The sequence below is a fragment of the Plasmodium brasilianum genome, chromosome 13, assembly GCF_023973825.1.
Source record: "Plasmodium brasilianum strain Bolivian I chromosome 13, whole genome shotgun sequence".
Lineage (NCBI taxonomy): Eukaryota > Apicomplexa > Aconoidasida > Haemosporida > Plasmodiidae > Plasmodium > Plasmodium brasilianum.
The window spans coordinates 1956389-1979950 of record NC_090126.1 but is presented as its reverse complement, the minus strand read 5'-3'; the positions used below and the strand labels follow the sequence as shown (position 1 = coordinate 1979950).

Below are 23562 nucleotides of genomic sequence, written 5' to 3'. Positions count from 1 at the left end.
GAATAATTTCAACGAATAAGGGATGCACCGTAAAATTATTAATCGTTAATGTTGTTTTACAACGTAGAGTTTACATAATTACAAAAAGAAGTAAAACGTCCAATTGTTTCATCAAAAGAATTAGGACAAAATAAATTGATTGGATGAGAAACATTCTAGTAGTAATGCCTAGAACATATGAAAGAAACTCCTACTTCAAATTAATCATGTGTAAATAATGTTACCAAGACATTATTAACAAATTCACCTGAACATGGTCATAATATAGTAGAATAATAATTCAATGTTTAATTATTCACAAGCTTTATTTGATGGATTATAAATGTAAAAAAAAAGTTCGAATGCACATAGCAAAACATCGGGGGAAGGGGAAAAACAAATAATGAAATGAAACTAATCGGAAACAAAACGAAAAGGAACGAAACGAAGAGGTACGAAAAGAAGAGGTACGAAAAGAAGAGGTACGAAACGAAGAGGTACGAAAAGAAGAGGTACGAAACAAAATGATTAGTAAAACAAGGTTCTCTCTCATGCGGAACTTCAAACAGAAGAAGGAAAAAAAAAAAAATGTATATCTACACAGCATATAAAATGATTCAACAGGGCATGAAAAAAAAAAAAAAGAAAAAGAAAATAGGAAGAAAAAAAGAAGAAAAACAGAAGAAAAAAAAAAGAAAAAGAAAATAGGAAGAAAAAAAGAAGAAAAACAGAAGAAAAAAAAAAGAAAAATAAAATAGGAAGAAAAATAGAAGAAAAACAGAAGAAAAAAAAAAGAAAAATAAAATAGGAAGAAAAAAGGAAGAAAAAGAAAAAGAAAAATAGAAAAGCACCTAAGAAGAAAATATCGAAATAATTGTAAAAATCGTAAATTTACATAAAATGAATGATCACAAAGGGGAAGAAAAAAAAAAAGAAAAAAAAATACACTCTTTACAAATGTACTAAATGAAGACGACGATAAAGTTAATGTACATGATGAAGAAGAATATTCATATGCTATGAGAATGAAGGATAAACAGGTTTTTCACTTTATGGTTAAATCGATATATAAATATATATATATATATCCTTACGTATTATATATATAGTTGATGAAGTAAAGCCCATCCCTTCAGAATTTTCTTCCTTTCCGTTTTCCGCGTTGTTCAAAACGAGCGAACATATTATAAAGGAGTGGATTAATTATATATACTTTAATGTACGTATGTACGTATACATGTATGTGCGTATACATGTATATACATGTCTGTACGGCAGGCGGGAAACTGCATGATTATAATTTTATTATCAGCGAAATGAAACTGCCACACTGTCAAGTTAACATTTCCAGTTGCTAAAAAATAAATAAGTACAAACTGTACTTGGAGTTATTGCAAGACGTGATTTAACTTCGCAGGGAGTTTCTTTATTTATGTACACGCTTGTATATATGTACACGAATATTTATCTACAGGCACATATATCTACATGCTTATATATATATATATACATGCTTATATATATCTACTTGCTTATACACATGTCCATTCTCACGAATAAAAGACCAATTTACAAAAAAAAAAAAGCCTAACCGATTTAAAGCCAAAAAAATTTCCACCTGAACGGCAATAAATATCAATTTTTGAAGAGTCCTCTTTTCTTCTAGTGCCAAGTGATCAAACAATATGAACAAAATAACAACAACACATAGAATCAGTGAAGAAAGAAAAGTGTATTGTTCCATTCCAAAATTTATTCTGAACAACGAATTATTACAAAAAGCTATAAAAAAATGCCTTCCAGAGAATTACAATTTCGAAGTATATAAATGTATTGATATAATATTAAGAGAAGGATATAAACATATTGCTTTGCAATTACCTGAGGGATTATTAATATGGGGATTATATTTGTCGGAAATATTTTATTTCTTTTGTAATTGTGTAGAGGAGGTTATGATATTAGGGGATGTTACATATGGTGGTTGTTGTATTGATGATTTTACCAGTAAAAAATTAAAATGCGATTTACTTATTCATTATGGTCATTCTTGTTTAATTCCATTAACTGTTACAAATATTAGATGTATTTATGTTTTTGTCGATATAAAATTAAACTGTACCCACTTAATAGAAACAATTAAAAAAAATTTTGATAAAAAAGATATTATTTTGTTACTAGGAACGATTCAATTTTCTTGCGTTGTTCATAATGTTCATTCCATTTTGAAGAATGAAAATTATTTCGACACATTATTGCCAATACCCCAGGTGTTACCCCTTACCAAGGGGGAAGTTCTAGGATGTACGTCTCCAAATTTGTACCACTTTTTGCATGAACAGGTCATAAAAAAGGAAAAAGAAATGGAAGGGGCGGATGAAGGTGAACGAAAAAACATACATGAACATACGTATGAACATGAATGCACATGTTCGGATGGACGTGAGGGAAAAACGGCATGGGGGGGAGAGGGGCAGGTAAGTGCCAATGGAGTCGAAACAAAGTGTTGTAAAACCAAAGAAATCAAAATTAACGCGAACGAAAAGGACGAATCGTATATTATGAACGCGTGCAGAATTTTCTTAAAACAAAATAAGGTAAAAATTGTTTTTATAGCGGATGGAAGATTTCATTTAGAGAGTTTGATGATACATAACCCTGATTTCTCTTTTTATCGTTATAACCCTTTTGATAAAATATTAACAGTAGAAAAATATAACTATAAACTTTTTTATGAAATAAGAAAAAACGAAATAAAAAAGTGTATTAACTGTAGAACGGTATGTATAATTTTAAGCACATTAGGTCGACAAGGAAATGTGAATATACTGAAAAATATTATAGATATAATAAAGGAAAAGAATATATATTTCTTTATCCTTTTACTCTCTGAAATTTATAATGAAAAGTTGCAATTATTTAAAAATGTAGATGTTTTTATTCAAATAGGATGTCCAAGATTATCTATTGATTGGGGTAACTTTAATATGAAACCATTATTAAATACATATGAAGCTTACGTATTATTTAAGTCATTGAGGTATAGAAAAGTTTATCCTATGGATTATTATTCATCTTCTGGTAATGAATGGACTAATTATAATGCAGGTATAGGTAACGTAAAGGAAAGAAATTTATCGATGAAAGAAATCATAAAACGACGAATACAGATGAGAAAAAATAAAATTAATATACACTACCAATAGTGCATCTTTTTGTCTATGTCGTTATGTGCGAAAACACAAATAATGTAAGTGCATTATTTATACCAACTACGTTCATACGATTCTTTTCTTCTGCGGAGGAACGAAACTTCAGTTAAGTTACTATCACGCAGATGCGCGTGGTTCCCAAATGGTGTGCAAGAAGGTGGATGTACATATGAGGATATGTTTCTAGGGGGGTACGTTTGCACATTCGCACGTCTGAACGTGCATATGATTACACGTATCCATTTGATGGTGATAAAGCTGAACGGGTGTGCCCTAGTGTACACAGAAGTGATTCCCTTACATGAGCATCCACAATTTGTATTATAAAACAAACAAAGTAACTTTCCAAATTATTTAGGTGCATATTATATGAAACAATATTTTACAAAATTGTCATATCTTTTAAATATTCATTTTCCCTCATTTTCGTATGCATTTTACTCACGTGATTTGTTGTATCGAAATCTGTTTTTGAGTACTGTCCATTCAGATAAATAACATGGCTGTTCCCAATTCATATATTTTACCTTAACATTTCACCCCTTTTCAGTAAATACATAATTTTATAATACCTTTCAGTAATTCAACTTTTAACTGCTTTTTTGGTTTTTTCCCTATTCTCTTTATTAGATTTCATTAAAATTTTTACACATGCCGTTTAGCGCTTTTTTTAAAAATTGTATAAATTCTGCATAAACATATGTTCTATGGGTACATATATGTGGATGCCCATGTGACTGTATTTTTGTTTTTTTATTTCGAAAAAACAGAGCAGCAAAATAGAGCAGCAAAATAGAGCAGCAAAATAGAGCAGCAAAATAGAGGAACAAAATAGAGGAACAAAATAAAGGAGCACAAAAAATCTTTTAATTAACGTGATTTTGAAAAAAATGCAAAATTGTCATAAGTAGCACATAAATATATGTACATGTGCATATATATATGTACGTACATTCACCAATTATATATATATATATATATATATATATATATATAATATATATACACTAGTACGTATGTATGTGTGTATGTATATATGCATAAGCGAATAAAGGTTGCACTTAGAAAAAATTTTAATTTTAATTTCGTTTATATGAAAACAATAAAAGTGAATTATCTCTTAAGAATAAGGCGAAACGGAATTTTTTTTCTTTTTACTTTTGTTAATTCCTTTTTGCATTTATTTTCTCGTCAGCTTGCTATGTTTCATTGTACATTATTGTTTTTTATTTGATCAGTCTTTCGCGTAAATTTTTTTTTAAGAATTGTACATAAGTATACACATACACATATACATATATATGTATATATATATATGTATACAAGCGAATGTACATATACGTATGTGAGTATATATATACGTACAAAATATATATATATATATATATACATACGTACAAAATATATATATATATATATACGTACAAAATATTTATATATATATATATATACGTACATATATCCAATTAATTCAATTCAGTTTTGCGTTTTATTCCATTTTGCCCCCATTTTGGGAAGAGGAAAATGATTTTGCAAGTATACAAACATTTTGCTTATTTTATATAACTTTTTTTTAACGACTTTTTTTAACGACTTATTTTTAACGACTTATTTTTAACGACTTTTTTTAACTTTTTTTTTAACTTTTTTTTTAACTTTTTTTTTTTTTTTTATATTGATATTCCCCTAAGAATAATCGTTTGGTGTTTATGGAGTTAATACTTGGGTAATGTTCGTTTTTTTTTATAGGTTTTTGTAAGATTGCAAAATGACATAGTACCATTGAAAAAGTTTTCCATAAATAAAGTAAAAGTTTTATATATGTACATGTATATATATATATATATGTATATGTATATGTATATGTATACATTTTTTTTTAAATTTTAGATGAATTAAAGATTTTAATAGTACATAAGAAAAATTAAATTTTGAATTTTTATAATATTTGTTTATTTTGCAAATTGTAAATTTGGCGCTCCTATTTTAGGCTAAATTTGGTGCTCTTTTTTTTTAAATTAATTATTGTTATTTTCCTTACCTGTTCATGTTCCATTTTATGTGTTTTTTTTTTTTTTTTTTTTTTTTTGTTCGAATTTTGAATGAACCTTTCGATGGCACATGCGTACGTGAATGTACATAGGCATTAACATTTGTTTCGACGTGTGCATGAACACTTGAGCGTGTGAGCATTTGTTTACACGTATGAGCGTATGTTTACACGTATGAGTGTGTGTTTACACATATGAGTGTGTGTTTACACGTATGAACATATGTTTGCACATATGTATGCATGCAGCTAGTTAGTACGTGTGTTGTATAGTAGTATAACTGGCACAGGAGCTACTTAGATGTTCCATGTACACATGGACTATTATTTTATGTTCCCTATATCATATGTACACACACAAATTGTGTAAAATGATCGAAAATGTAGAGAGTCATTTAACATAATAAATTGCAGTTCTTGAAGAAGTTTTACGCATATACCATTGCATTTGTTTTTGTATTTGCATGTGTGTATGCGTGTGTATGCGTGTGTGTGTGTGTGTGTGTGGTGTGTTTAATTTGTAAGCTGTAAGTTATGTTATATTTTGTTGTGTGTATGTGTATGCATATTGGCAAAAATTTAGCGAATTTAGCTTCGTTATATTATGCCAATTTTATTTACCTAGTTACGCACACACATTTGGTATAGTTGTGCTTATTCAGATTTAAGCGGCTTTTTTCGTTACAGCAATTTATTATTATTTTATTTTTTTTTTTTTTGAAATATAATTTTTTAAGTGTCCAGTAATTAAACAATATACGAAGAAAAAAAAAAAAAAAAAATAAGAAAGGGCAAAGGAAAAAAGGTAATAGGGAGATAATAAGGAGGCAATAAAGGGGTAATAAAGAGGAAATAAAGAGGAAATAAAGAAGCAAAAAAGAGTACAAAAGAGAGTCCATAAGAGAGTAAAAGGTGAGTCCATAAGTGAGCACAAAGGAGAGTTCAGAGTGAGTACAAGGTGATTGCAAAGTGATTGCAAAGTGAGTACAAAGTGAGTGCAAAGCGAGTACAAAGTGAGTGCAAAGTGAGTGCAAAGCGAGTACAAAGTGAGTGCAAAGCGAGTACAAAGTTAGTGCAAAGCGAGTACAAAGTTAGTGCAAAGCGAGTACAAAGTGAGTGCAAAGTGAGTACAAAGTGAGCCGAAAAGAGGAAGTAAACATTCATTATAAAGGATAGCAGAAAACCAAATGGAGGAGATAATAGTGCACATGATTATCATCGCGCCACTTACCAAGTGGCTAATAAGCCCAAACAGATCGTGGAATAAAGGAAAGAGGGAATATGGAGTATATATAGCATTGCTAATACTATTTTGTGTAGGTTTATATGAATTAAGGAAACCAAATCAAAATCTCTATGAAATTCTAACTTTAAATGCAAATGCTTCAAGAACAGATATACAACAATCTTTTAGAAAACTATCTAGAATATATCATCCTGATAAAAATAAAAGCCAAGATGCATTTGAACGTTTTAATAAAATTAGAGAAGCATATGAAATATTATCAAATGAAAAAAAAAAATATTTGTATGATAGATTTGGTGATTTTGGTGGTAGCGAAATTACAAATTTTTTTTATATAGAAATTATTATTATAGCTATTTTTCAATTTGCTATTTCATTTATATTTGGTTTCTTATATACATATGGAAAAGATAATGAGAAATATAGAATATTAATTTGTCTATATATTGGTCTAAATTTCTGTATGGAATTAATATATAGGTTTAGTCCAGAAAGCACGAATTTTCTTTCATTCCTTCCCATTTTTTCTCATTACACTCCTTTTGAAAGAATACATTCTCTTAAAGTCCTTGTACCCTTAGTTATGAATGCAATACTACTAATAGATGTTTATTTTATTGATGAAGATACTGAATTGTATGTGTCCACATTCTGTGAGTACGTTTTTGAAAACAACATCAAGTGCATTAAGAACTTCGATGACGCTGTCCTCTTCTGTGCTCGCCTAGTTGATGGTAAGGTTTTGCACTCACTGCGCGTGCCAACATTTATGCGCATACATATGCATACATACACATACATACACATACATACATACATATGCATACATATACACACATACATACACATACATACACACACATACATACATACGCACACATACACACACATACATACATACACACACATACATACATACGCACACATACACACACATACATACATATACACACATACACACACACACATACACACACACACATACACACACATACATACGCACGCATAAACTCCTTGCATGCGTGCATGAAGGAGAGATACTCACCACGTGTGAACTAATCTATATACCGCTATTTTTTATTTTTTTTATGCACAGGAAAGGTAAAAATCGCAAATAACTACTCGTGGAGGGAGGAAGACGCGTACAGCCACATAACAAATATCCATGAGTTGGATGATGAGCAGATGTACGATAAGAATTGCGATAAAAATGATTTGTTTTATAAATTACTATACAATGTTGTTGAGACTAGTACAGAAGATGTTGAATTGAAGGTACCGAAAAAAGAATTGTGTCGTCGTTTCGATTGGTCAAGGTGGTATACAACTACTGTTCTTGAAAAAAATACCGCAGATGTAAGAATATATAAGTTCATACGCTTATACATATGTATATATGAATATATATTTAAAAATTGTTTTAAGAAAAAGAAAATTTGCTCATGATCATGTTTTTAGTGCTTATTCGTGTGATACGTCGTCCGCTGAACCGTTAACAGGCTATAGCTTGCGCAGTGTATGCATATGCAAATATATATACATACACATACATATATGTTTATACATACACATACATATATGTTTATACATACACATACGTATATGTTTATACATACACATACATATATGTATATATATACAAACATATATATGTATATATACACAAACATATATATGTACATATACACAAACATATATATGTATATATATATATATGTGCTTCCTTTTTCAATCCTTGTAGAAAGATTTCGAAGAGGGGAACGCAACTAAGGGCATTATATTCTCTTCCCTTCTATACTTTATTGGTCTCGTTTCTCATTTATTATCCAAATGATATTATATATATGCGTATTATGTATATATATGTACATCTTAATTTCTAAGAATACATATATTTGCCTTTTTAGATTTTTTTAAAAACCACCTTCTATCATGTATGATGATAAGTATCCCTAAATAATTTTACTTAATTTTTTTTTCTTTCATTTCTTTTTTCATTTTCCTTTTTCATCATTTCGTTTTTCACTTTTTCATTTTTCCTTTAAGACTTGTAAAAATTCTGATATTTTGTTTTTAATTTTGAATTTTTGAAATGTACAAGCATGCGCATATGTTAACACTTTTTATGTACAAGTGGACATTGGTCGTATGTACATAAAAATGCACATACGTATGCAAGCTAATTATTTTCTTCATTCTTGTATTTATTTTCTAAACACTCAACTATATATTCCATAGCTACAAAAATGTACAAATATTAACAAAAAGAAAAAAAAAAAAAATGAGAAAAATAATAAATATAAAAAAATGATGAATACAAAAAATGCTCAATACACAAAATGCTCAACACAAAAAATGATCAACACAAAAAATGCTCAACACAAAAAATGATCAACACAAAAAATGATCAACACAAAAAGTGATCAATACACAAAAAAAGAAAAAAAAAATCAGCATAAAAGAATAATAAAACTTTTTTGAATATATTTTATTAATTAGCAAGATAGCTTACGATCATTTATTTGGCCTTCGTGCGGGGGTAAATCTGAGCATGCAGGAAGGGAAAAGGTTAAGAATATTAAATGTACACATGAGTGTGTTTGGACAAATGCATTCGCTTGGGAACACAAGCGTAGCTACGAAATAATGTACTTACTTAACGATATCAAAATAAAGTTCAGATGAGATGGTAAGGACATATCAAGGGACCTCAAGTTTGGGGTTAATGCCCTACTATTTATCAAGTCTACAATGTCGTACTTGTTTTGGTATCCTTCCGGCATGTGCCTGTACATGGTATACAAGTTTTTTCCAAAAAAAAAAAAAAATAAATAAATAAACGGACAAATAAATAAACAGACAAATAAATTAACAGACAAATAAATAAATGACAAATAAATAAACAGACAAATAAATATATGACAGAATATATGACAAAATATATGACAAAATAACAAAGCGCTATTTCAATATAGGGTAAACGGAACAATGCTGCATATTATCGTGTGCATACAAATGGGATTCCTTCAATATATTACTAACTTCTTTAATTCTTCGAAGGCCTCGGGTATTTCCAGCAACTTGGAAAAATACTCACTTACAAATAAATCCTTGAAAGAAACTGCTGTGATAATTAAAAAAAAAAAAAAAAAAAGAAATTTCTCTCTACGTTATTCATAAAAATAAACAATCATAAAAATGTTACCTATGTTTAAAATGGAAAAAATGTAATTCGACATATGCACATATTATTGTCTTTTCCTGTTCTTCACCTTTTTTTGAGTCTACATTCTGTATATTTCTATTTTGAGAAAATATTAAGTCTGTCAGTTCAGATGCATAATCACTTGAGTTATACCTTCTTTTATTTCCAACGTCTAATTAAGTATATGCAAGAAAATTTAACGCAAAAAAAAAAAAAAAAAATAGCATATACATATATATATAATATACATATACATATACATATATATATAATATACATATACATATATATATAATATACATATAATATACATATATATATAATATACATATACATGTAAATGCTTAATTTTTATGTACATTTTTTAACATACAACACTTCGTAAAACAAATTAACAATAACGTTTCGTACCCTTTGCCAAATCGTTTGCTATAATAGAGTTAAACTTCTTCACAAATGCCTAAAAGTAAAATGTATTTTTTTTTTTTTTTTTTTTTTTAATGTAAAATTATGGACAGTAAATAAAAAAAAATGTCAAATTACTTCATCCTTAGAGTCGTCGTAATCTTGCATCCAGTAAAAAGAGATCTCCCCTATGGAATATGATGAACAGGAAGATTGATTAAAACAAACAAAAAGAAAAAAAAAATAATGGTCATGTACATACTTAAGCAGTGGATACATCATGTATACATGATTAACCCACAAAATTAGAGGGATAACCAAACTGTAGGAAAATTGATAATTTTCCTTTTTTTTTTTTTTTTTTTTTTTGTGGGAAACGGGATGAACACAATGAACAAAATAAACAGGATGAATATGTAGTGAAAAAAAAGCATTCCCTTTTGCACATAAAAGTAGTTAAGTTTTTTTTTTTTTTTTTTTTGCATACGCATTAAAATTGTTATATTGTTTCGCTAACCTCTTAATTTGTTTCTAAGTATATATACCCTCCCTGTTTTGCACTGTTCTACTTTCTCTAACGATATACTTTTTGTTAATATCAAATTATCCTATGTACAATTAGACACATGAAATAAAGGTACAAAATCTTTATTTAATAAAAATGTTATTCAGACTGTTCATGTAAAATTATCTATACCAAATATTTTTTTTTTTTTTTTTTTTTTTTCTTTTTCCCCTTTTTTACCTCCACTTTATTATTTTCTCTGTTAATCCACTGGAAATTGTAAAGATTATCACATATCTATATTTTCAATTTTGGAATGCCCCAGAGTTACATGTGTGTGTGTGTATAGGACATGCATTTAATGATATATATATAAGTATACACAAAACAGAGTAGATTTGTAATAAAACATTTCACTATGCATATAGAAATGAGCACTATACTTTTTATAAATCGGTATATAACAAATCAACATTTTACACGTCAATAGTTTACACAACATTCCACAAATCTGTGTTCTACAAATTCGTATTTTTTTTTTTTCTTTTACTTTATAAAGGACCAACTTCCCCTTTCTTTTATCAGGCTTTACAGTATTTCCATCATAAATACATTTCCCTGCATTTATTTCCAAATGAATTTTCTAAAAATTGCAAAAATTGCAAAAATTGCAAAAATTTTGAACAGGAAATTCGTAACACTCTCTCACTACGTTTGCATTTATGCGTTTTAAAAGAAAAGAAGCTACACATGTGGTATCACATAACTGTCGTATACACATATCCATGTACATAAAGAACGAAATGTGCAAGAACATAATTCAGCAAAAGCTTTTACCGCTGTATCCATTTTTTTTTTTTTTTTTTTAATTAATTAAATATTTTTAAGAATTATGTCCTTATATATGCCCGCAAGGATATGACGTAAATCTGCGCTTAAAACAAATGCAGTATTTCCGACTCTAATTCAAAAAACGAAAAAAAGAGAAAAAAATAAAAAGCAAAAGCTAAAAATAACAGGATAAATAATGGGAAAAATTAAGAGAAAAGTAATGGCAAGAATGAAATTATAACAAGAATCTTCGAAAAAGGTTAAAATTAAAACATATATGCATTAACATTGTGTGAATGTACACTTAATATTAATATTTTGTGGCTCACAAGTCCCTTAATAAATTTCTTAATTTTTTTTTTTTTTTTTTTTTGGAAAAATACCAAAATTATGAACGCTTATTATTTTACATGTACAGATCATGTAAAAAATATATGAAAAGTTCATTATTTTATGTTTCGTTAATACAGAAACTTACCGGTGCGATTTAATTCGCATTATAAGAAAAGAAATATATTCATTTTGTTTTATTTTTTTCTTCAAAAGGTAACTTTACTCTTATAATGCTTCTTTTATGGAAGAATATTTGTAGTTGATAATTGCACGAGTTAAAAGCGATGTGGGAATGTGTGTAAATTTTATATTCACATTTCACAGTTTGTTATTTACAACTTGCACGTTTATTTATTCGTTTATTTATTTTCTATTAAAAACGTAGATTGAAAGAAAGCACAGAACAGAATTACATTAAACATGTGCTATACATGTATGCTTTTTCCGACCTTGGCACACACAAATCAAAAAAAAAAAAAAATAATAAAATATTTATTAGAACTATTCCTCTGACGTATACTTCAATTCGTTCAATTGCTATACCAACGTTTTATATTGTAATTTAGAGTAACCATTAGTGAAATATATTAATTATTTTTTCTAACCTTTTTCATGTTAAGAAATATTTATAATGCCTTATAAACTGTTAGCTAAAAAGGAGCTGCATCCTTATGGCGAACATACGAAAGGTGGGCTTCCTTACATTACAATTATTGGTAAGTAATAAATACCTATATAAATGTACATATTATATACTAACATTAACATATATATATATGTATATGTACGCCCATCGCACAATTTTTCACGTGTTCACATAAGCCATAGACGCAGGAACGAAAATAGGTTCTACTTAAAAGTGGGTAACAAGAAATATATTGCGGAATGTGAAAACATTTTTTAACAATATACATGATATACTTGGAAAAATATAAAACAAACTAGACAGAAAATGTCCCAAAATTATTTTATTGTTAATAAACTTCTTTCCTTTAATACGCGAATGAAAAAAACCAATATTTTCATTTTTATTGAACAATAATTCCCTCACAAATATTGCACATACGTGTATAATATATGATGTACGCATAATTAGCTTATGGATAAAAATTATTTCTTTTCTGTGAAATGTTCAAGTACTGTTCTTTTTTTCTTCCTTCGTGCATATTTCTTTTATTAAATGGTAAACGAATAAAAATTAAACACATGTACATATTCATGTATATATATCATGTATTTAATTTATTGTTCCCATTTTGTTCAAATTTGTTCTTTTTTTTTATCTTTTTTATTTCTTTTGCCTGAACAGGTCATAATATGTTCATTTTTCACAGTAAACTTTCTTTTAAATATAATATAAAAAAAAGCCTTTAAAAAAAATAAAATAGGGGAAGCTTTTTGCTAAAATCAATTTATTAATAACGTTAAATTTCGCATGTCTCCTTTTTTCTTTTTTTGTATTTTTTTAATTTTATTTCAAAATTGTTATTAAAAAAAAAAAAAAAACTTCAACGAAATTGCAAATGTAATCTCTTTGTTAAATTAAAGGCACTTTTGCTAGGACTTAGATTATACTAATGCATATATATTTATACATATTTTTATATAATATATATTACTTAATAGTAGTTTTTTTTATATATATGCAAAACTGCTGATGTAATTCCTTACAGATCGAACTCGTATACATAACAGTATAAAAATAAATATATACATATATATATATATATATTATATATATACCGTTTCACCTTTGCATTTTTATAATAAAAGAGAAGATTTCTTTTTTTTTTTTTTTAAATGGAATAGCGTTTTTCCATGCTTTTATTTTTCAAGCTTCGTCATCTTTAACATACAAGCACTATATTTCGTTTAACCAATCATTTATTTATTTAATTGTTTATTCATTTATACATTTATACATTTATACATTTATGCATTTATACATTTATACATTTATTCATTCATTTATCTGTTTAATTATTTATTCATTCATTTAACTGTTTAATTATTTATTCATTTATTCATTCATTTATCTGTTTAATTATTTGTTCATTTATTCATTCATTTATCTGTTTAATTATTTATTTATGTATTTATGTTATTATTTTTTTTTACATTTTAGCTTAAAACAATTTTTATTTAATTTTTTTTTTTTTTTTTGTGTATTAATGAATATAGTAATATTTAAATTTAAACGATTTTGTAATTAATATAAGAATTTAAGACCAGTCCTTCGCATATATAACATATGTAAATATATATATATATATATATATACGTATATGTATGTATAGGAAAAAATTAAGTTAAATACAGTTTTTGAGGCTACAAAAATAACAAGCAGAAGCCATATTTTTATTTTCTTTTCCTTCTTATGATATGAATGGGAGAACCTTTCCTAGCGAACAATAAAGTAGGTTTTGTCATTATTACATATATATATATATATATATATATAACATGTACATAAATAATATGTTATGTGTATATATATAATTTATTACGCATATATATTTATATATATATATATGTATATATAATTTATACGCTTATATGTAGTATGTTATGTAAACGTATATTTTATTACTTATATCTAAGTGATTATCAGAACATATACTCCTCCTAAAGTACACATAAGTGTGTAATGCAAATGCGGATGTTTATTAATATTTATATATTCCTTGTGTTATAATATATATATATTTTTTTTTAAATTTTGTTATTAAAAATTTTGTATTTTGGGGGTAGGAGTGGGAAAACTCAATATGCAATATTGCTATTTTACCGTTTGCTCATTGTTCTCTCCTTATTTTTATTATTTTATTGTATTTTTTTTTTCTCCTTCTTTTATAGGCGTAGAATATTACTACTCATTCATAAGCTTATTGCTTATATGTAATTATGACTGTACTATATAAGTACATTAAGAATAGCAAACATTACAAATATTGAATTACACAACATAGTTTAAGCTGAAACGATTTTTTTGAAAATATTGACAAAGTATGACTAGTTAGTCTGATATGCGTACATATGTATGAATGTATATATGCTTTTGTATGTATTTATACTTATGTACATTTACTCGTTTTCTAAGCCAAAGCAAGGACCCTTCCCTTCATAACCAGAAATTGTTTTGCTTCCATATTTAGAATCACGTTTAATACAAAAATTGCAGTGAGAAAGAAAAAAAAAAAAGAAAAGAAAAATTTCGAAGAGGGTAGAATATATACATTATCTCCATATAAAAAAAAAAAAAAATAAAAAAAAAATAAAATAAAATTGAAGAACAAGAAAATATTTATTATTTTTTAATTTGAAGCTTTTTAAGAGTTACTTTTGTTGATTTTATGTTTTGTTTGTTTCAATAATTTGATGGTTATATATTTTGTGTAGTGTAGTTAGTGTATATTTATAAATTATGTGTGTATTTTTGTATATATGTATACTTGTATAATATATACATATATATATAAATATAATATATACTTATACATATAAGTAAATATATGTACATATATATATACATACATATATGTACATATATATATACATACATATATATACATATATATATATATATATATCTATGTGTGTATAATCTTTTTTCGTTTTTTGCTAAATATGTGCATAAGCTTTTTTTTCTTACAAAAAACATATTCTTGCCGTATAAGCGAATAAATAAATAATTGGGTGTTTAGGAATATTCAGTGAAAATCCGAATTTTTGCTTTTTCGTTTTTAACCAATTAAGCACACAGAGTTGTTTAATAGAAAAAAAGGAAAGGGAAAAATTTGGGGGGGGGAAAAAAAAAAGAAAGAAAAACGAAAGAAAAAAAAGGAAAAAAAAAAAAAAAAATTGTAGGAATAATACGCAATTATAAAATATTTAAGACAACCATAAAAAGAGTAAAATTAAAATAAATTAGCATACCGTAACGTTAATCAGCAATTTGTTTAGGACTTATATATATATATATGTATCACACGTTATAGAAGAGTAAATAAGTTATAGTGCTATATATATAATAATGTAAGGGCTTCTCTTGTTCGCTTGTATATGTATATATATATATATATATATACATACAGGTTATAAGCATGTTTTGCAAAAAAAAAAAAAAAAAAAAAAAAAAACGACATTCATTTTACATTTCAAAAGGAAAAAAAAGAACAATTTATTTTAAGACATGCTTTTTTAAAATTGCCCTTTTTAATGTAGCATTTTTTATTATTACATTTTATTTTTTTTTTATTATTTTATTACTATCTTGTTACTATTTTGTTACTATTTTGTTACTATTTTGTTACTATTTTGTTACTATTTTGTTACTATTTTGTTACTATTTTGTTACTATTTTGTTACTATTTTATTACTATTTTATTACTATTTTATTGATATTTTATTGATATTTTATTATTATTATTTTTTTTTAACTCAAGGGGAAATATACATGCCTACTATATTTGTACCTCTGTGTGCGCACGTACGTGTTCATGGGTTGTATATATATCTATTTAAATGTGTATTAACAACTGCACGTTTATATATTATATACCACTCCTCTTCCACTGGGTGAAAACTTTTTTCATTTTCATAATACACACACAGATGAAAATTTCTCAGGCATAAATATAACATTAACTCCAATACATAGCAGCATAAAGCGGCAGCGTAGTAGTTTTTCCTTTTGCCTGATTAGCTGTTTGGAGATGCATTAAAAAAGTAAAATAAAACGGAGCAGTAGAACGGAGTAGTAGAACGGAACAGTAGAACGGAGTAGTAGAACGGAACAGTAGAACGGAGCAGTAGAACGGAGCAGTAGAACGGAGCAATAGAACGGAGCAATAGAACAGATTAATACAAACGGAGAAGTACAAACGGAGAAGTACAAACGGAGAAGAACAACGAAAAGTACAACAGAGCGAACGTAAACATGATCGACACGTTTATATACTGGAATTTTAAGGGGAGCAAGGGAGGCACAAACATTTTAAGGATATCCTTACCTTGCAGTTATGGCACTATTAAAAAGAAAATTTTAGAAGTCATAAATTTAGAGTTACAAAATAGTTTGGACATCCTTTTATATCATAATAACAGAGTTTTGAGTGAACATGAAAGTATTCAAAATGGTATGCTTCTAGAAGTACAAAGAAGTAGTATAGGTGTTGTGAAGGACCTATTACAAAAAAGTAATAGAATCTACTTAGAGAAGAATAAATGTGTAGCTGAGCAGGAAGAAGGTTCCCTATCAAGCAAAGAGCAGAGTGAACCGTACCTCAGTAACAGTGGTAATAACCACAGTAGTAATTTCAGTAGTAATTTCAGTAGTAATACGAATAAGATCAATGGTTACAGTAGTCATTATAGTGGTCATCATGGCAATCATCACGGTGGTAGTTACCCTAATTCTGTTTATAAAAGTGTGCAGGAAAGGACAAATAATAATGATATGAATGACAGAGCTGTAAAAATGAATAGGCCACAGATGCATCCCCCTAATAGTGGCTGTATTAGCAGTATTAGTGGAGTTACTGGTATTACTGGTATTACTAGTGTTAGTGGTATTACTGGTGTTAGTGGTATTAGTGGTGTTAGTGGTGTTAGTGGTGTTACTGGTATTAGTGGAAGTAATAATAAGCCGTGGAATGTGTACAATAGGAATAATAATATAATAAAAGAAAATCAAAACGATGATGAATATATGAAAATACAAGAAGCAATGGAAAGAAATAACATCTATAATACGGATACGAATAAATACAGAATGAATTATTACAAAAAAGATAAAAACAATCAAAAAATTTATCAAAATAAATTTATCAAAATGTCAACATCTTCTACGCCTCATAGGGGTTTTAATCCCATTAATGGGGATCTTACCACCGCGGTTACTACCACCGCTACTACGACTGCTTCTACTGCTTCTTGTAGTTTTACTGCGGCTGGTACTACTACGACTCCTTCCATTTCAATTGCTTCTGTAGGTAGTGGTTTGTCAAACGGAGGCTTAGGCTATCCGAAGTACAACAATACCGAGTTGAACAAGTACTACAAGACAAAAAATACAGCATATAATAATACTAGCTTAGAAAATTTGAATAAATATGTTTCACCTGATTATATTTGTCATATGTGTGGTAAAAAAGGACATAGTATTAAAAACTGTACTATGAGTACTTTTAATAATAATAAAAAAATAAAAGTACCGACAGGTATACCTACAAATTTTTTAACAAAAATAAAAGCAGAAGATATATATAAATATGATCAGATATATATATTAAAAGATGGTAGTTATGGAATTATGAAGGATGTCGAGGATGTGAGTGGTAGTGCATACTTGTATAGAAGTGTTGATGATAAGATTAATATCTACTTAGGTGTAAATGCTAACAGCAGTGGTGGTAATAATGATAATGAAGGCAATGATGATGGCAATGATAGTAATGATAGTATTGATAGTCATAGTAGTAGTATTAGTAAACGTAACCGTAAGCGTAATGGTACTAGTAACAAAAAGGAGAAAGAAAATATATCGAGTATTTATAAATGTCTATTATGTAAACGATTGTACACCTCTCCCATAACTCTACACTGCTGTGGAGAAACCTACTGTAAACCTTGTTTATTTAAATATAACAAAAAAAGAAAAAATGATTATTCAGCATATTACACGAGTGCAGATCAGAAGACACATATTATGAAATGCCCAAGTTGTTCAAAATTTGTTAACGCGGATGAGTTAATTATTAATACGAATATTAAAAATGTAATTGACACTATTGTCAAAAATCAAAAGAATAACAGTAATACATATGAAGAGGGAGGGGGGGGAACGTCGTTTCATAGCGGGTTCACATTAAATGGGGCTCGTTCTACCCTGAATAATGATATCAAATTGACCCATGAGTGTTATAACAGTAGTAGTAAGAACAATTCGGGGATCACTACTGCTACATGCACGAGCAATAATACCAATGGAAACCAGGTGCTTGGAAATCTTACCATGAACAACAAGAATGAGTTTATATTGAATAGAAAAAATAATAACAGACAGGTATATGGTAACGGTACAACTAATGAATTTACGAATGATAATATGAGAGTGAAGGATGATTCACACGTGGATAGTGGTAACAGTAACAATTATGGTAATGCTAATGATGCATTTAACGAACAGGACCAAAAATTGCAAGAACCCGATTTTTTTAACCCGTTGATTAACTTTTCGATCAATATTAACGAATTAAAAAAACAACATGAATTTGCAGCGGCATATATAGCCCATTATAAGATGCACAGGAAGAAGAAGAAGAAAAAAAGAAAAATCGATTTGAACACATTTCTAATGTGCAAGAAGGTGTGCTAAGTTACATATGATTCGGTTGAGCGTAGTGAAGTCGTGCATAATTAAGTAGTATACAATTTTGTTGCCCCAAGTCTAGTTGGGCATACTTAAATTGTATATGATTATAGTTATTCTTAGCTAAGTTTCGCTTGGCTGTGTTATAGGGAAGAAAAAAAAAAAAATTGAAGCAAAAATTGGCTTTGTTTCTCGTACTTATTTTTCCAACTTTTAAATTTTGTTTATTCATAGATCTGATCATTGATTATTTATCAGTACTGATCATTATTCATCATTTCTGATTATTATAGATCATTACCTATCATTACAGATCATTACCTATCATTACAGATCATTACCTATCATTACAGATCATTACCTATCATTACAGATCATTACCTATCATTATAGATCATTACTTATCATTGTAGATCATTACTTATTATTAATGATCTGTTTTTTTTTTTTTTTTTATTTATTCTTTTCACTATTTGCTCCTTTTTAACTTTTTTTTTTTTTTTTTTTTTTTTTTTCCATTACTTATCATTTTAGCCATTTTCCCTCTTTTCACTTTTGTATTATCAAAAGGTGTACACCATTTTTAATACGAAATAAATTTGCTATTTACGCGTGTACCCATTTTATTTGCTTTCAAATTTTACTTTAATTTTTTTTTTTTAAAGAAATAGCCGAGTTTCCAATTACTTAAAATGTTCTACTAACGAACAACTACGAATAATGAATAAATACATTTGGATATCACACTGTGTGTCAAAATTTCTTATAATTTGCTATAATATTAACGTTTTTACCCGCCAATTATTAAGAATGGGTAACACGTTTAACGACTGCTAGGATCATAATGGATTTATAGCCTCGAAGGTGCACTTTATAAAGGGCTCTATCACCTACATATATATACGTACAATAGACATATATATGCATATACATACATATCTCCCGCCATTTTTCGAAAATATGCCTTTCGTCTCAAAGAAAAAATTCCTTATTTTACCGCTTTTACGTGAAATATTTAAAAAAAAGTAGTTTACATTTAATTTTGTTTTATGTTTTTACAATATGTAAAAGAAAAAAAAAAAAAAAATTAATAAAAATGTTTTTATAAAAAGGCATTAAGTTAATAATTAAAAATAACTGCATTTGTGTTAATGTGATATGTACATATATTTTTAGACAATGTTGAGGTGTACGTGTAAACATACATATACGTGTAAACATACATATACGTGTAAACATGCATATACGTGTAAACATGCATATACGTGTAAACATGCATATACGTGTAAACATGCATATACGTGTGTGGGTATAATACGTGTGCATGTTACGCAAGTAAACTACCTCCTAGCGGTCTAGAATACAAACAAATTTGTCCACAAGCAAGTACACGTAATCTCGGTTTTACGTCTTCTCCTTATTCTTTTGTTTTTCACTCCATAATAATTACAATATATATTTTACCTACATGAAGAAATCTAAAAGGACTTTTCCACTACTTGTGCATTCGGAAAGCGCATAACACGCATATGCTATATGTAGATATAACGCTCTTTTCTTTTTTCCCTTTTATGGAACAATTAACGTACGTTTGCCTTTTCCCTTCCCCATTGGGAAAAATTATGTACGTACATACGTACGTATATATGTGTTTATATGTATGCACACATGCGCATATATACATATATATACATATACATATATACATATACATGTTCGCATGACAAATGTGCACATAACTGCTCTACGCGAGCATTGGAAAAAAACATTTCATCATACACATAATAAAATAATACATTAACATATTCATAATAGCATGCACAATCAGATGCATAACCACATGCATACGTATATGCATACGTATATGCATGTATATATGTGTGCACACTTGCTTAAAGCAGAAACTGCTTTGATAACCAGCACACTCAAATAAAGTAGTTACAACTAAAATTTTACCCTACTTGCACATAACCAAAACTTCAACAATATTCTTTTTTTTCTTTCTTCCTATATAAATAATATATATACCCACTGATATATACTATTATACTATCATCATACAGCGTATAGTCATCATCCTTGAGCCTTGTCCACCAAGTTACCACGTTCACGTAAGTTTGTACTCATACATATATATAATATAAGTGCCAATGGACAAGGTATAATTATAAGTATACATAACCCACGTAAAGCACATACATATGTATATCTCATTCTAAACAAACACGAATGCATAATTTACTGCCTTTTTTTTTTCCTCCCCCCCCCCTCCTCATGCACTAACCAAATTAATACACATCTGGCGAGAGAATGGAAAAAACTCTTTTATTCGGGTTATTAATATCATAAAAATACTGATGAACTTTTGCTTTTATTTGATTTAATTCATCACTTTTCTTTTTTAGTTCATTTTTTTGACTATCTGTTAATTTTTGTAATTTTAAAATTTTTTGATATTGCATCTTTACTGCACTTATTAATACTTTCTTTTCTTTTTGTAATGTGTCAATATTTAGTTTAATAATATCTTGATTTTTTTCATAATCATCTAAACAAATAAAATTATTTTGTATAAATTCACTAAGTAATGGTACCATACTTTTTTTCGCTTCATTAATTTCATTACATGAACATATTATTTCTAAAATATTGTCTATACATAATTCAAATTGCTTTCTCAATATTTTTGTTTTCTCTTCTTTTTCAAGTAGTATTTCTGGAGGGGATCCACTACATCCTATCTTATTATAATTAGAGTTTTTTAATATATTATTATTTTCGAAGCACTGGAAGTACTCAGCGCTTCGCTCACTAGTCCTACTGCCACTACTACCACTACTACCACTACTACCACTACCGCCACTATTGCCACTATTTCCACTATTTCCACTACTACCGATACTACCAATACTACCAATACTACCGATACTACCAATACTACCGATACTACCGATACTACCGATACTACCAATACTAGTAATGCACCTATTGCTGCTATCATTACTATTACTATCATCATTATTGTTATGATTTATACTACAATTACTCTTATCATTTCCAATTATGTTATTGTTACCACTGCTACCATCATCACCGCTAACATCGCTGCTATCACTGCCTATATCACTCCCTGTACCACTGTCTCTACTAGTGTTCATACCATTGCTTCTACCATTGCTTCTACCATTGCTTACACCATCGCAGCCATTATCTGCTCTGTCCTTTGTACCATCCTGTGGATGTTGAGTTAAAAAATATTTTTGTTTTTCTCCCTGTTGAAATGCTTCATGCTTCTCCATTTCGCTATTTGAATTATCCTTAATCTTTATTTTTTTAATTATTTTTTTTATGTCTTCTGAGTTTATAATATTTTCATCATTAATAAATTGAACAGTTCTTTTTCTTCCATGTTTGAAACCATATATATCTTTTATAATATAATTTATGTCTACATTTATGAAATCACATGCATTATTTCTACTTTTCTTGTTTTTCATTAAACATCTATTTTCCACACCTACAGCAGCTGCCGACATTATGCCTTAACGTATTTTCTTTAGACAAAAATTTGTACGTTCTTTTTGTAGAATTCTAACACCCCTAACTTGTTACGCACAGACAACCAATACGCATATATACATAGATATATGCAAAAATATATATATATGTATATATATATATATATATAAATATGTAATATACGTATTAAGTATTAGATATATAATAACGCGAACAGCTCATAAAAACAATAAACTAATTTTACATAGGGCAAATAGGTAAAGGCATGTACAGCGCATGTATACATACGTTCACGTATACATATGTACATGAATATATCATATAGGAAGTAAAAAGAAAGTACGCCGCTATATATTACAGGTACTTAGTAATATGTATTTATACGTATGTACATATATGTATACGTATGTATATATATGTATACGTATGTATATATATGTATACGTATGTATATATGCGTGAAGTCCAAAAAAAAAAAATAAAATAAAATAAAAAAAAATTTAAAAACTATAAAAACAAATAAATATTTTAAGTTTTTGTCTTAACATATAGCTAATATGATAAATATTAACCTACTTAATACATAATAAGATATATGCTTACTTGTTCACAAAAAAAAAAATAAAAAAAGGAGCGAAAATGAAAGAATGATGAATGGTAAAGGAAGAATAATGAACAGTGAAGGAAGAATGATAAATATCGAAATATGATTGAAGAATGGTAAAAGATGATTGAAGAATGGTAAAAGATGATTGAAGAATGATGAAAGATGATTGAAGAATGGTAAAAGATGATTGAAGAATGGTAAAAGATGATTGAAGAATGGTAAAAGATGATTGAAGAATGGTAAAAGATGATTAACGAATGATAAAATATGGTTAACAAATGATATAAAATGATTGACA

General features: G+C 27.8%; 5 protein-coding genes across 5 annotated transcripts; 3 read left to right on the top strand and 2 right to left on the bottom strand.

Annotated features, from left to right (window-relative positions):
- Positions 1–1664: 1664 nt before the first annotated feature.
- On the top strand, positions 1665–3185 carry MKS88_005081 (diphthamide biosynthesis protein 1; the record flags this gene model as incomplete). Its single annotated transcript, XM_067218310.1, has 1 exon — positions 1665–3185. One exon carries the CDS (start codon positions 1665–1667, stop codon positions 3183–3185), a length of 1521 nt encoding a protein of 506 aa, XP_067071456.1.
- A 3243-nt stretch (positions 3186–6428) lies between these two features.
- Positions 6429–8321, top strand: MKS88_005080 (DnaJ protein; the record flags this gene model as incomplete). The annotated part of the gene is made up of 3 exons (XM_067218309.1): positions 6429–7221; positions 7584–7843; positions 8229–8321. 3 exons carry the CDS (start codon positions 6429–6431, stop codon positions 8319–8321), a joined length of 1146 nt encoding a protein of 381 aa, XP_067071455.1.
- Positions 8322–8666: 345 nt separating this feature from the next.
- Positions 8667–11451, bottom strand: MKS88_005079 (26S proteasome regulatory subunit RPN13; the record flags this gene model as incomplete). Its single annotated transcript, XM_067218308.1, has 11 exons — positions 8667–8725; positions 9000–9032; positions 9144–9274; positions 9530–9611; positions 9760–9864; positions 10104–10152; positions 10236–10285; positions 10615–10705; positions 10843–10899; positions 11153–11245; positions 11440–11451. The coding sequence occupies 11 exons, from the start codon at positions 11449–11451 to the stop codon at positions 8667–8669; spliced, it is 762 nt and encodes a 253-aa protein (XP_067071454.1).
- Positions 11452–16705: 5254 nt separating this feature from the next.
- On the top strand, positions 16706–19144 carry MKS88_005078 (zinc finger protein; the record flags this gene model as incomplete). Its single annotated transcript, XM_067218306.1, has 1 exon — positions 16706–19144. The coding sequence occupies one exon, from the start codon at positions 16706–16708 to the stop codon at positions 19142–19144; it is 2439 nt and encodes an 812-aa protein (XP_067071453.1).
- A 2282-nt stretch (positions 19145–21426) lies between these two features.
- MKS88_005077 (uncharacterized protein) lies at positions 21427–22674 on the bottom strand (the record flags this gene model as incomplete). Its single annotated transcript, XM_067218305.1, has 1 exon — positions 21427–22674. One exon carries the CDS (start codon positions 22672–22674, stop codon positions 21427–21429), a length of 1248 nt encoding a protein of 415 aa, XP_067071452.1.
- Positions 22675–23562: the final 888 nt, after the last annotated feature.